Here is a 12,772-nt window from a genome sequence, read left to right as displayed (position 1 = left end):
CCCCCGCGCCCCCCCCGGCACCCCCCAGCCCCCCCCCCAGCCCCCCCCATTCCCCCCCCCCCCCCAGGTACCTCCCCCATGCACCCGCCAGCCCCCCACATACCCCCCATCCCCCCCGAGCCCCCCCGCTGCTCCCCCACGGTACCCCCCCATGAGCCCCCCCACCCTGTGCAACCCCCAGCCCCACATGCACCACCCCCCCCGCACCCCCCCACGTATCCCCCCATCACCCCACGTCCTCCCCCAGGCCCCCCACTGCCCACCCACATCCCCCCCAGCCCCCCACTCCCCCCCTACGTACCCCCCCATGACCCCCCACCCCTTCCAAGCCCCCCACCCCCCCCCCAGGTACCCCCCAGCCCCCCACGCACCCCCCCACCTACCCCCATCACCCCACATCCCCCTCCAAACGCCCCACTCCCCCCCGAAGTACCCCCCCAATGACCCCCCACCCCTCCCCAGCCCCCCACGCACCCCCCCATGTATCCCCCCATCACCCCACATCCCCCTCCAAACCCCCCGCTGCCCCCCCACGTACCCCCCCGTGAGCCCCCCCACCCTGTCCATCCCCCAGCCCCACATGCATCCCCCCCCCCCGCACCCCCCCCGTATCCCCCCATCACCCCACATCCCCCTCCAAACCCCCCACTGCCCCGCCACGTACCCCCTCATGACCCTCCACCCCCCCACTCCCCCCCTAGGTACCCCCCAGCCCCCCACGCACCCCCCCTCCTACCCCCCATCACCCCACATCCCCCTCCAAACCCCCCACTGCCCCCCTGGGTGCCCCCCCTCTCCCCACCCCCGCACTGTGCGCCCCCCCCCGGGTGCTGGGGGGAGGCGGGGGGGGGGGGGGGCGTCTCCTGAGCCGTGCCCCCCCCTCGCCGCAGGCAGAAGTCCAGCTTCTTGCCCAGTTACATCATCGACGTGCGGGAGCTGGACGAGAAGCTGCTCAACATCATCGACATGCAGTTCCTCTACGGCTACTACGAGCCCACCCTCCTCATCCTCTTCGAGCCCAACCAGACCTGGCCGGGGTGAGCCCCCCTGCCCCCAACTCCCCGGGGACTTCCCCCCCCCCCCACCCCGTTGCGTCCCGTCCCCTCCCCGGGGCGTGACGCCGTCCCCTGTGCCGGCGCAGGCGGGTGGCGGTGCGCCAGGACACCTGCAGCATCGTGGCCATCTCCCTCAACATCATGCAGAAGGTCCACCCCGTCATCTGGTCCCTCAGCAACCTGCCCTTCGACTGCACCCAGGCGCTGGCCGTCCCCAAGCCCATCGGTGGGTGACGCCGGGGGGGGGGGCGGTGGCAGCGGGGCGGCGCGGCGCGGCGCCGGGGTGGTGACGGCGGGCGGTGCCTCCCTCTCTCTCCGGTGGCAGGAGGGGTGGTGATCTTCGCCGTCAACTCGCTGCTGTACCTCAACCAGAGCGTGCCGCCCTACGGCGTGGCCCTCAACAGCCTCACCAACGGCACCACCGTCTTCCCGCTGCGTAAGGGCCGCCCTCGTCATCTTCCTCATTCTCCTCCTCCTCCTCCTCGTTGTCGTCCTCCTCTTCATCCTCCTCGTCGTCGTTCTCCTTGTTGTTCTCCTCCTCCTCGTTGTCGTCCTTTTCATCCTCCTCTTCGTCGTCCTTTTCATCCTCCTCTTCGTCGTCCTTTTCATCCTCCTCTTCGTCGTCCTTTTCATCCTCCTCTTCGTCGTCCTTTTCATCCTCCTCTTCGTCGTCCTCTTCATCCTCCTCTTCGTCGTCGTCTTCATCCTCTTCGTCGTCGTCCTCTTCATCCTCCTCGTCGTTGTCCTCTTCATCCTCCTCGTCGTCGTCCTCTTCATTCTCCTCGTCGTCCTCCTCGTTGTCATTCTCCTCCTTGTTGTCGTCCTCTTCATCCTCCTCCTCCTCTTCTCCTTTCCCATTCTCCTCTTCTTCGTCGTCATCATTCTCTTCTCCGTTCTCCTCCTCCTTGTCCTCTTCTTCGTCATCTTCCTCCTCCTCTTCTTACTGCTCTTCATCCACCTCTTCTTTTTGTTCTTTCTCCTCTTCTTCTTTTTCATCCTCCTCTTCCTCCTCCTGTTCTCCATCCTCGTCTTCTTCATCCTCCTCCTCGTCTTCTTCATCCTCTTCCTCTTCTGCGCCATCTTCTTTGTCCTTCTTCATCCTTTTCTTCTTCATCCTCCTCCTCCCTCTTCTCCATCCTCCCCTTTGTTGTCTTCCTCGTCCCCTTTTTTGTCCTCCCTTCTCTGTCTTCATCCTCATCATCTTCGTCCTCCTCCTTGTCTTCGTCTTTTTCCTCCTCCTTGTCTTCATCCTCTTCATCTTTATTCTCTTCGTCCTCCTCCTCTTCATCTTTGTCCTCCTCCTCCTCTTCTCCACCCTCCCCTTCTTTGTCCTGCCCTTCTCTGTCTTCATCCTCATTGTCTTCATCATTCTCCTTGTCTTCATCTTTGTCATCCTCTTCATCTTCCTCTTCCTTGTCTTCATCCTCCTCATTTTCATCCTCCTCCTCATCTTCATTCTCTTCATCCTCCTCCTCATCTTCGTCCTCCTCGTCCTCTTCTTCGTTCTCTTCTTTGTCCTTCTTGTCATTCTCCCCTTCTTCATCCTCCTCCTCTTTTTCCTCCTCGCCTTCTTCCTCCTCCTCCATGTCTTCTTTCTCCTCCTCGTCTTCGTCTATCCTCCTCTTCCTCGTCTTCGTCGTCCTCCTCATGCTCATCCTCGTCTTCGTCGTCCTCCTCCTCCTTGTCTTTGTGCTCCTCGTCGTCTTCGTTGCCCTCCTTTTCTTTGTTCTCCTCCTCCTCGTCTTCATCCCCCTCCTCTTCTTCTTCGTCCTCCTCCTCCTCGTCTTTGTGCTCCCCCCGTTGGGGCGCTGGGGGCTCTCAGCCGCCCTGTCCCCCCCCAGGCGTGCAGGAAGGGGTGAAGATGACGCTGGACTGCGCCCAGGCCACCTTCATCTCCTACGACAAGATGGTCATCTCGCTGAAAGGAGGGGAGATGTAAGCCGTGGGGCGGCCGTGGGGCGGCCGTGGGGCGGGCGTCCCCGCCGTCGAGGGTGCCACCGTCCCCACCGCGTCCCCTCTGTCCCCCAGCTACGTCCTGACGCTGATAACGGACGGGATGAGGAGCGTCCGCTCCTTCCACTTCGACAAGGCGGCCGCCAGCGTCCTCACCACCTGCGTAAGCCCCGGCGGGGCGGGGGGGGGACACACACACGCACCGGTGGGGATCCCCCCCCGTCCCCCCGAGGGGTCCCTCCGTCACCCCGCGGTGTCCCCCCGCCCCGGCAGATGGTGACGATGGAGCCGGGGTACCTGTTCCTGGGGTCGCGCCTGGGGAACTCGCTGCTGCTCAAGTACACGGAGAAGCTGCAGGAGCCGCCCGCCAACGGGGGCAAGGAGGCGCCCGACCGGCAGGTGGGGGCCGCGGGGGACCCCGCAACCCTTCCCGGCGCCCCACAGCCCAGACCCCCGACCGCCAGCTCCCCCCGGCCCGGCGCCCCGCGCCCCCTTCCTTTGGCCAAAACCCCCCTCCCGGCTCCCCAGACCCCGGTTCTGGGTCCCCAAATCCCCATCCCGGGTCCCCAAATCCCCATCCCAGGGCCCCAGACCCCCTTTCTGTGGCCGAAACCCCCCTCCCGGGTCCCCAGCCCCCTGTTCTGGATCCCAAACCTGCATCCCACGTTCCCAAACCCCCTTCCCAGCCCCCAGATCCTCATCCCAGGTCCCCAAATCCCTATCCCAGGCCCCCAGACGCCCCTCCCAGGTCCCCAGCCCCCTGTCCTGGATCCCAAACCTGCATCCCAGATCCCCATCCCAGGTCCCCAAATCCCTATCCCGGGCCCCCAAACCCCCCTCCCAGGTCCCCAGCCCCCTGCCCTGGGTTCCAAACCCGCATCCCAGACCCCCAGACCCCCCTCCCAGCCCCCAGACCCCCATCCCAGGTCCCCAGCCCCCCATCCCAGGGGCCCAAACCCCCTTTCTGTGGCCAACCCCCCCACTCCCAGGTCCCCAGCCCCCCATCCCGGGTCCCCAGACCCCCATCCTGGGCCCCCGAACCCCCTTTCTGTGGCCAATCCCACCCCCTCCCGGGTCCCCAGCCCCCTGTCCCGGATCCCAAATCCACGTCCCACATCCCCAGACCCCCATCCCGGGTCCCCAGACCCCCATCCTGGGTCCCTGAACCCCCTTTCTGTGGCCAACCCCACCCCCTCCCGGGTCCCCAGGCCCCTGTCCCGGATCCCAAATCCACATCCCAGACCCCCATCCCGGGTCCCCAGACCCCCATCCCGGGTCCCCAGCCCCCTGTCCTGGATCCCAAATCCACGTCCCACATCCCCAGACCCCCTTCCCAGCCCTCAGACCCCCATCCCGGGTCCCCAGCCCCACTTCCCAGTCCCCAGACCCCCATCCCGGGTCCCCAGACCCCCTTCCCAGTCCCCAGACCCCCATCCCGGGTCCCCAAACCCCCTTTCTGTGGCCAATCCCACCCCCTCCCGGGTCCCCAGCCCCCTGTCCCGGATCCCAAATCCACATCCCACATCCCCAGACCCCCATCCCCGGTCTCCAGCCCCCCTTCCCAGTCCCCAGCCCCCCATCCCGGGTCCCCAAACCTCCTCCCCCGGTCCCCAACTCCCCATTCCGGGTGCCCCCCCAGACCCCCTTCTCAGGTGCCCAGGTCCCCGAATCCCCCCCATTGGGTTCCCAAACCCCGTTGCCGCATCCCCAGTCCCGGCTCTGGCGAGGGGCCCTTGGGGGGGGGTGGGTGGGGGGTGGTTTGGGGCCGGGGGGGGGGCTCCCAGCTCCCTCGTCCCCCGCAGGAGGAGCCCCCGGTGAAGAAGAAGCGGTCGGAGTCCTCGGGGACCTGGGCAGGTGGGTGACGCGGTGACATGGGGGGGTGACGCGGCGACGGGAGGGGTGACACGGCGACATGGGGGGGTGACGCGCTGTCCCTGTCCCTCCGTCCAGGGGGGAAGTCGGCGCCGCAGGACGAGGTGGACGAGATCGAGGTGTACGGCAGCGAGGCGCAGTCGGGCACCCAGCTCGCCACCTACTCCTTCGAGGTAGCCCCGGGGACGGGGACGGGGCCTGGGGGGGGGACGGAGACACCCGCGCCCCCCCCCCCCCGTCCCCTCCCGGCGGCGTCACCCCCCTCCCCGTGGCCTCGTCCCTCCCCCGCAGGTCTGCGACAGCATCCTCAACATCGGCCCCTGCGCCAACGCCGCCATGGGGGAGCCGGCCTTCCTCTCGGAGGAGGTGGGTCCTGCGGGGACTAGCGGCTCCCGGCCCCTGCCTGCTCCTGCCTGCTCCTGCCTGCAGCTCCTGTCCCCTGCCTGTCCCTGCCTGCCTCTACCTGCCTCTGCCTGCAGCTCCGGTCCCCTGCCCATCCCTGCCCACTTCTGCCTGTCCCCTGCCCGTCCCCTGCCCGCTCCTGCCTGCAGCTCCCGTCCCCTGCCTGTCCCCTGCCTGTCCCCTGCCTGCTCCTGCCTGCAGCTCCCGTCCCCTGCCCATCCCCTGCCTGCTCCTGCCTGCAGCTCCCGTCCCCTGCCCGTCCCTTGCCTGCTTCTGCCCGTCCCCTGCCTGTCCCTGCCTGCAGCCCCTGTCCCTGTCCCTGCCTGTCCCTGTCCCTGCCTGCAGCCCCGGCGCGGGCAGGGGTTGGTGGCAGCGGCCGTTTCTCCCTCTCCCAGTTCCAGAGCAGCCCGGAGCCGGACCTGGAGATCGTGCTCTGCTCCGGCTACGGCAAGAACGGGGCCCTCTCCGTCCTGCAGGTCAGGAGCACCCCCGTGTCCCCCCCCTCCCCGTGTCCCCCCCCGTGTCCCCCCCCCCCCGTGTCCCCGCACTGCGCTAAGGCCTGCCGCGGTGGGTGCCGTGGGCGGCAGGTCAGGTACCGGTGCCAGAGCGAGCGCTGGGCCAACCAGGGCTGTCCCCCGAGCGCTGGGCGCAGCCTGTACCCCCCGAGCCACAGCTCCCGCCCCCCGCCCCGCCCCCATGGCGGCTGTGGGGCTGCCCCACGGCGCCCCTCGACCGCCCCCCCCCCGCCCCCTGTCCCTGCAGAAAAGCATCCGGCCCCAGGTGGTGACCACCTTCGAGCTGCCGGGCTGCTACGACATGTGGACCGTCGTCGCGCCCCAGAAGAAGGAGGAGGTGGGCGGCCGCCATCGTCATCGTCGTCCCCCCCTGACCCCGCCGAGGGACCTCGCCGTCCCCGCCTCGTCCCCCCCCCCCGGCGCGGTGACGCTCACCGGCCGCCTTCTCCTTCCAGCCGGACGAAGCCGCGGCGGGGGAGGCCGCCGAGAAGGAAGCGTCCCCCCCCGACCCCCCCGAGGAAGAAGGGAAGAGGCACGGCTTCCTCATCCTCAGCCGCGAGGACTCCACCATGGTGCGGGGCCGGGGGGCGGGTGTGGGGGGGCAGGAGCCGCGGGGCTCGTGGCGGCGGCCGGGCGGCATCTGCGGGGGTGCCGCGTCCCCACGCGCGTGTCGTGTGTGTCCCCCCCCCTGTGTCTCTCGCTCAGATCCTGCAGACGGGGCAGGAGATCATGGAGCTGGACACCAGCGGCTTCGCCACGCAGGGACCCACCGTCTTCGCCGGCAACATCGGCGACAACCGCTACATCGTCCAGGTGTCGCCGCTGGGCATCCGCCTGCTGGAGGGAGGTGGGCGCCGGCGGCGAGGATTCGGGGGGAGGGGGGGGGGGGGGTGGCGGCGAGGGCAGCCCGTGGGTGCTGCGGGACCCTCCTCACCCCGCTTTGCCCCCCCCCCCCTCCTTTACCCCCCCCCGCCCCGGCCGCAGTCAACCAGCTGCACTTCATCCCGGTGGACCTGGGCTCCCCCATCGTCCACTGCGCCGTCGCCGACCCCTTCGTCGTCATCCTCAGCGCCGAGGGCCAGGTCACCACCTTCGTCCTCAAAAGCGACACCTACGGGGGCCGCACCCACCGCCTCACCCTCCAGAAACCCCCCCTGCACCCCGTGAGTGACGCTGCAGCCCCCCCCCCCCCCACTGCCCCCCCCGCCAGCATGGCGGTGCCACCCGCTCGCTGTCCCCCACCCCCCACCCCCCCCCACCACCTCGGTGTCCCCCCACTGCTCGGTGTCCCCCACCACCACCTCGGTGTCCCCCCCCCCACTGCTCGATGTCCCCCCCGCCAGCTCAGTGTCCCCCCCAGGAGTTCAGTGCGTCCCCCCCCTGCTGCTCAGTGTCCCCCCCCAGCAGCTCAGTGTCCCCCCCTGCCACCTCAGTGTCCCCCCCAGCAGCTCGGTGTCCCCCCCCCGCCACCTCAGTGTCCCCCCCAGCAGCTCGGTGTCCCCCCTTTCAACTCACAGTGTCCCCCCCCACCACCTCGGTGTCCCCCCCCTGCTGTTCAGTGTCCCCCCCACCACCTCGGTGTCCACCCCCCCGCTGCTCGGTGTCCCCCCCCCCGCTGCTCGGTGTCCCCCATCACCACCTCAGCGTCCCCCCCGCCACTGCTCGATGTCCCCCCCACCAGCTCAGTGTCCCCCCCAGGAGTTCAGTGTGTCCCCCCCCTGCTGCTCAGTGTCCCCCCCCGCCACCTCAGTGTCCCCCCCACCACCTCAGCGTCCCCCCCGCCACCTCGGTGTCCCCCCCAGGAGTTCAGTGTGTCCCCCCCGCCACCTCGGTGTCCCCCCCCTGCTGCTCAGTGTCCCCCCAGGAGTTCAGTGTCCCCCCCAGCAGCTCGGTGTCCCCCCCCCCCCCACCACCTCGGTGTCCCCCCGGTGGCTCGGTGTCCCCCATCACCACCTCGGTGTCCCCCCCCCCGCTGCTCGATGTCCCCCCTGCCAGCTCAGTGTCCCTCCCAGGAGTTCAGTGTGTCCCCCCCCTGCTGCTCAGTGTCCCCCCCCAGCAGCTCGGTGTCCCCCTGACATCTCTGTGTCCCCCTGCGAGCTCTCTGCCACCTCGGTGTCCCCCCCCCCCCCACCTCAGTGTCCCCCCCAGCAGCTTGGTGTCCCCCCTGACATCTCTGTGTCCCCCTGCGAGCTCTCTGCCACCTCAGTGTCCCCCCCCCGCCACCTCAGTGTCCCCCCCCGCCAGTCCCCCCCAGCGCTTTAGTGTCCCCCCCGACATCTCTGTGTGTCCCCCTGCGAGCTCTCTGCCACCTCAGTGTCCCCCACTGCCACCTCGGTGTCCCCCCCCGCCACCTCAGTGTCCCCCCCAGCAGCTTGGTGTCCCCCCTGACATCTCTGTGTCCCCCTGCGAGCTCTCTGCCACCTCAGTGTCCCCCCCCCCCCGCCATCTCAGTGTCCCCCCCCCCCACCTCAGTGTCCCCCCCCAGCCGCTTGGTGTCCCCCCTGACATCTCTGTGTCCCCCTGCGAGCTCTCTGCCACCTCGGTGTCCCCCCCCCCGCCACCTCCGTGTCCCCCCCACCATCTCGGTGTCCCCCCCCCCGCCACCTCTGTGTCCCCCCCACCATCTCGGTGTCCCCCCCCCCGCCACCTCCGTGTCCCCCCCCCCGATCCCGGTGTCCCCGCCGTGTCCCCAGCAGCCCAAGGTGATCGCGCTGTGCCTGTACCGGGACGTCAGCGGGATGTTCACCACCGAGAGCCGGGTGGCCAGCGCCCGGGACGAGCCGGCCCTGCGCGCCCACGCCGAGGCCGAGACCCTCATCCAGGACATCAGGTGGGACCCCCGCTGTGTGTGTCCCCCCCCCCCGCCCTTCCCCCTGCGCGTCCCCCCCCCCCATCCCCGCGAGGGGCCGGGGTGGGTGACGGCCGGGGGTGTCGCAGTGACACGGTGGACGACGAGGAGGAGATGCTCTACGGGGACTCGGGGGCTCTCTTCAGCCCGGCCAAGGAGGAGCCGCGCCGCAGCAGCCTCCCCGCCGCCGAGCGCGACCCCCCCCAGTACAGGCCAGAGCCCACCCACTGGTGCGTGCTGGTGCGGGAGAACGGCGCCATGGAGGTGAGACCGGGGGGGACGGGACGGGACACCCTGACGGACCCCCCCGGCGCCGCGCTGCCAACGCAGGCGGCGTGTGGCGGCGTCCCCTGCCCGTCCCTGCCCGTCCCCTGTCCCCTGTCCCCTGCCTGTCCCCTGCCCATCCCTTGTCCCCCTGCCCATCTCCCTGCCTGTCCATTGTCCCCTGCCCATCCCCTGTCCCCTGCCTGTCCCCATGCCCATCCCCTGCCTGTCCCCTGCCTGTCCCCTGCCCATCCCCTGTCCCCTGCCTGTCCCCATGCCCATCCCCTGCCTGTCCCCTGCCCGTCCCTGCCCGTCCCCTGTCCCCTGCCTGTCCCCTGCCCATCCCTTGTCCTCCTGCCCATCTCCCTGCCTGTCCCCTGCCCATCCCCTGTCCCCTGCCTGTTCCCTGCCCGTCCCCTGCCCATCCCTTGTCCCCCTGCCCATCTCCCTGCCTGTCCATTGTCCCCTGCCCGTCCCCTGTCCCCTGCCTGTCCCCATGCCCATCCCCTGCCTGTCCCCTGCCCATCCCCTGTCCCCTGCCTGTCCCCCTGCCCGTCCCCTGTCCCCTGCCTGTCCCCTGCCTGTCCCCCTGCCCGTCCCTTGTCCTCCTGCCCCTCTCCCTGCCTGTCCCCTGCCCCCTGCCCGTCCCCTGTCCCCATGCCCATCCCCTGCCCGTCCCCCTGCCTGTCCCCTGCCTGTCCCCTGCCCGTCCCCTGTCCATCCCCTGTCCCCTGCCCGTCCCCCTGCCTGTCCCCTGCCTGTCCCCCTGCCCATCCCTTGTCCCCCTGCCCATCTCCCTGCCTGTCCATTGTCCCCTGCCCGTCCCCTGTCCCCTGCCTGTCCCCATGCCCATCCCCTGCCTGTCCCCCTGCCTGTCCCCTGCCCATCCCCTGTCCCCTGCCTCTCCCCTGCCTGTCCCCCTGCCCGTCCCCTGTCCCCCTGCCCATCCCCTGTCCCCCCTGCCTGTCCCCTGTCCCCTCCTCTTGCCCATCCCCTGCCCATCTCCCTGCCTGTCCATTGTCCCCTGCCCGCCCCCCTGCCCGTCCCCTGCCTGTCCCCATGCCCATCCCCTGTCCCCTGCCTGTCCCCTGCCTGTCCCCCTGCCCGTCCCTTGTCCCCCTGCCCATCTCCCTGCCTGTCCATTGTCCCCTGTGCACCCCCCTGCCCGTCCCCTGCCTGGACCCTCTGTCTGTCCCCTGTCCCGTCCCCCTGCCTGTCCGCTGCCTGTCCCCTGTCCCCTGCCCATCCCCTGCCTGTACCCTCTGTCCATCCCCTGTTCTGTCCCCCTGCCTGTCTCCTGCCCGTCCCTTGTCCCTGTGCCCATCCCCTGTCCCCTGCCCGTCCCCTGCCTGTCCCCATGCCCATCCCCTGCCTGTACCCTCTGTCCATCCCCGTGCCCGTCCCCTGTCCCCCCTGCCTGTCCCCTGTCCCCTCCTCTTGCCCATCCCCTGCCTGTCCCCCCTGCCCATCCCTTGTCCCCCTGCCTGTTCGCTGCCTGTCCCCTGTCCCCCTGTCCTGTCCCCTGTCCTGTCCCCTGCCTGTTCCCTGTCCCGTCCCCCTGTCCCATCCCTTGTCCCTTCCCTCTGCCTGTCCCGTCTCCTGCCCGTCTCCCTGCCCATCCATTGTCCCCTGCCCGTCCCCTGCCCATCCGCTGTCCCTTGTCCCCTGCCTGTCCCCTCTCCCCCTGCCCATCCCCTGCCTGTCCTCTGTCCCCCTGCCCGTCCATTGTCCCCTGCCCGTCCCCCGTCCCCTGTCCATTGTCCCCTGCTTGTTCACCTGCCTGTCCCCGTCCCGTCCCCGTCCCGTCCCCGTCCCATCCCCTGCCTGTCCCCTGCCTCTCCCCTGCCTGTCTCCGTCCCATCCCCATCCCGTCCCCTGCCCGTCCCCTGCCTGTCCCCGTCCCGTCCCCTGCCTGTCCCCTGCCTGTCCCTGTCCCCGTCCCGTCCCCATCCCGTCCCCGTCCCGTCCCCATCCCATCCCCGTCCTGTCCCCATCCCGTCCCCTGCCTGTCCCCGTCCCATCCCGTCCCCTGCCTGTCCCCGTCCCGTCCCGTCCCCTGCCTGTCCCCGTCCCGTCCCCGTCCTGTCCCTGTCCCGTCCCCATCCCATCCCCTGCCTGTCCCCTGCTTGTCCCTGTCCCGTCCCCTGCCCGTCCCCTGCCGTCCCCCTCCCGACGGCCTGCCGGCCCCCCCAGATTTACCAGCTGCCGGAGTGGCGCCTGGTGTTCCTGGTGAAGAACTTCCCCATGGGGCAGCGCGTGCTGGTCGACAGCTCCTTCGGGCAGCCGGCGGCCGCGGGGGACAGCAAGAAGGAGGAGGTGACGCGGCAGGGCGAGCTGCCGCTGGTCAAGGAGGTGCTGCTGGTGGCCCTGGGCAACCGCCAGAGCCGCCCCTACCTGCTGGTGAGGGGCCGGGGGATGTGGGGGGGATCCGGGGGGTGCCAGGGGGTGCCTGGGGGGTGCTGGGGGATCTGGGGGGTGCTGGGGGGTGTCAGAGGGGGGCTGGAGGATGTGGGGGGTGCCTGGGGGGTGCTGGGGGATGTGGGGGAGATGTGGGGGTGCTGGGGGATGTGGGGGGCGGCAGGGGGTGCCTGGGGGGTGCTGGGGGATGCCAGAGGGGGGCTGGGGGATGTGGGGGGGATCTGTGGGGGGTGCCTTGGGGATGTGGGGGGGATGTAGGGGGGTGCCAGGGGGTGCCTGGGGGGTGCCAGAGGGGGGCTGGGGGATGTGGGGGGGATGTGGGGGGTGCCTGGGGGATGTGGGGGGAATCTGTGGGGTGCCAGAGGGGTGCCAGGGGATGGGGGGGATGCTGGGGGGTGCCTGGGGGATGTGGGGGGAATCTGTGGGGTGCCAGAGGGGTGCCAGGGGATGGGGGGGATGGGGGGGATCTGGGGGGTGCCACGGGGTTTGGGGGACCCGGGGGATGGGGGGGGATCTGTGGGGTGGCAGGGGATGGGGGGGGGATCTGTGGGGTGCCAGGGGATGTGGGGGGATCCGGGGGGTGCCAGAGGGATGTGGGGGGCACTGGAGGATGCTGGGGGGCACTGGGAGATGCCGGGGAACCGGGGGGATGCCGGGGGGGCGTTGGGAGATCTGGGGAATGCCGGGGGGGGGGCGGATCTGGGGGGTGTTGGGGACACCGGGGGAGGTGCCAGCGGGATGCGGGGGATCCCGAGGGACGGCGGGGAATCCCGAGGGATGCCGGGGGACGTGGGCGATGCCGGAAGGGAGCCAGGAGGTGGGGGAGGTTCCGAGGATGCCAGGGAATGCCGGGGGGATGCCAGGGAGATGCCGCGGGATGCGGGGGATGCCGGAGGGATGCCAGGGAATGCCAGGGGGATGCCGCGGGATGTGGGGGATGCCGGAGGGATGCCGGAGGGATGCCGCGGGATGCGGGGGATGCCGGGGGGATGCCAGGGAATACCAGGGGGATGCCGCGGGATGTGGGGGATGCCGGAGGGATGCCAGGGAATGCCGGAGGGATGCCGTGGGGATGCTGGGAGATGCCGGAGGGATGCCAGGGAATGCCGGGGGGATGCCAGGGAATGCCGGAGGGATGCCGGAGGGATGCCAGGGAATGCCGGGGGGATGCCAGGGAATGCCGGAGGGATGCCGCGGGATGTGGGGGATGCCAGAGGGATGCCAGGGAATGCCGGAGGGATGCCGTGGGGATGCTGGGAGATGCCGGAGGGATGCCAGGGAATGCCGGGGGGATGCCGCGGGATGTGGGGGATGCGGGAGGGATGCCAGGGAATGCCGGAGGGATGCTGCGGGATGCAGGGGATACCGGAGGGATGCCAGGGAATGCCAGAGGGATGCCGCGGGATGCGGGGGATGCCAGAGGGATGCCAGGGAATGCCGGAGAG

At 70.3% G+C, this 12,772-nt stretch overlaps 1 protein-coding gene across 1 annotated transcript in view; it reads left to right on the top strand.

The window, feature by feature from the left end:
* Positions 1 to 890: 890 nt before the first annotated feature.
* The window catches only part of CPSF1 (cleavage and polyadenylation specific factor 1), a gene marked incomplete at its 5' end in the record, with an annotated part of 32,452 nt that continues 20,570 nt past the window's right edge, over positions 891 to 12,772 (top strand). Inside the window, 17 exon segments of the mRNA XM_074571798.1 lie at positions 891 to 1,037; positions 1,142 to 1,281; positions 1,381 to 1,491; positions 2,897 to 2,990; positions 3,084 to 3,171; positions 3,282 to 3,407; positions 4,811 to 4,862; positions 4,959 to 5,053; positions 5,172 to 5,246; positions 5,678 to 5,758; positions 6,045 to 6,134; positions 6,253 to 6,369; positions 6,503 to 6,644; positions 6,782 to 6,960; positions 8,491 to 8,627; positions 8,735 to 8,909; positions 11,103 to 11,309. Of these exon segments, the coding sequence (XP_074427899.1) occupies positions 891 to 1,037; positions 1,142 to 1,281; positions 1,381 to 1,491; positions 2,897 to 2,990; positions 3,084 to 3,171; positions 3,282 to 3,407; positions 4,811 to 4,862; positions 4,959 to 5,053; positions 5,172 to 5,246; positions 5,678 to 5,758; positions 6,045 to 6,134; positions 6,253 to 6,369; positions 6,503 to 6,644; positions 6,782 to 6,960; positions 8,491 to 8,627; positions 8,735 to 8,909; positions 11,103 to 11,309 (2,056 nt within the window).

Source organism: Larus michahellis, unplaced genomic scaffold, assembly GCF_964199755.1.
Source record: "Larus michahellis unplaced genomic scaffold, bLarMic1.1 SCAFFOLD_456, whole genome shotgun sequence".
NCBI lineage: Eukaryota > Metazoa > Chordata > Aves > Charadriiformes > Laridae > Larus > Larus michahellis.
Note: the sequence above shows the minus strand (reverse complement) of the source record. Positions and strands in the feature narration are given on the sequence as shown.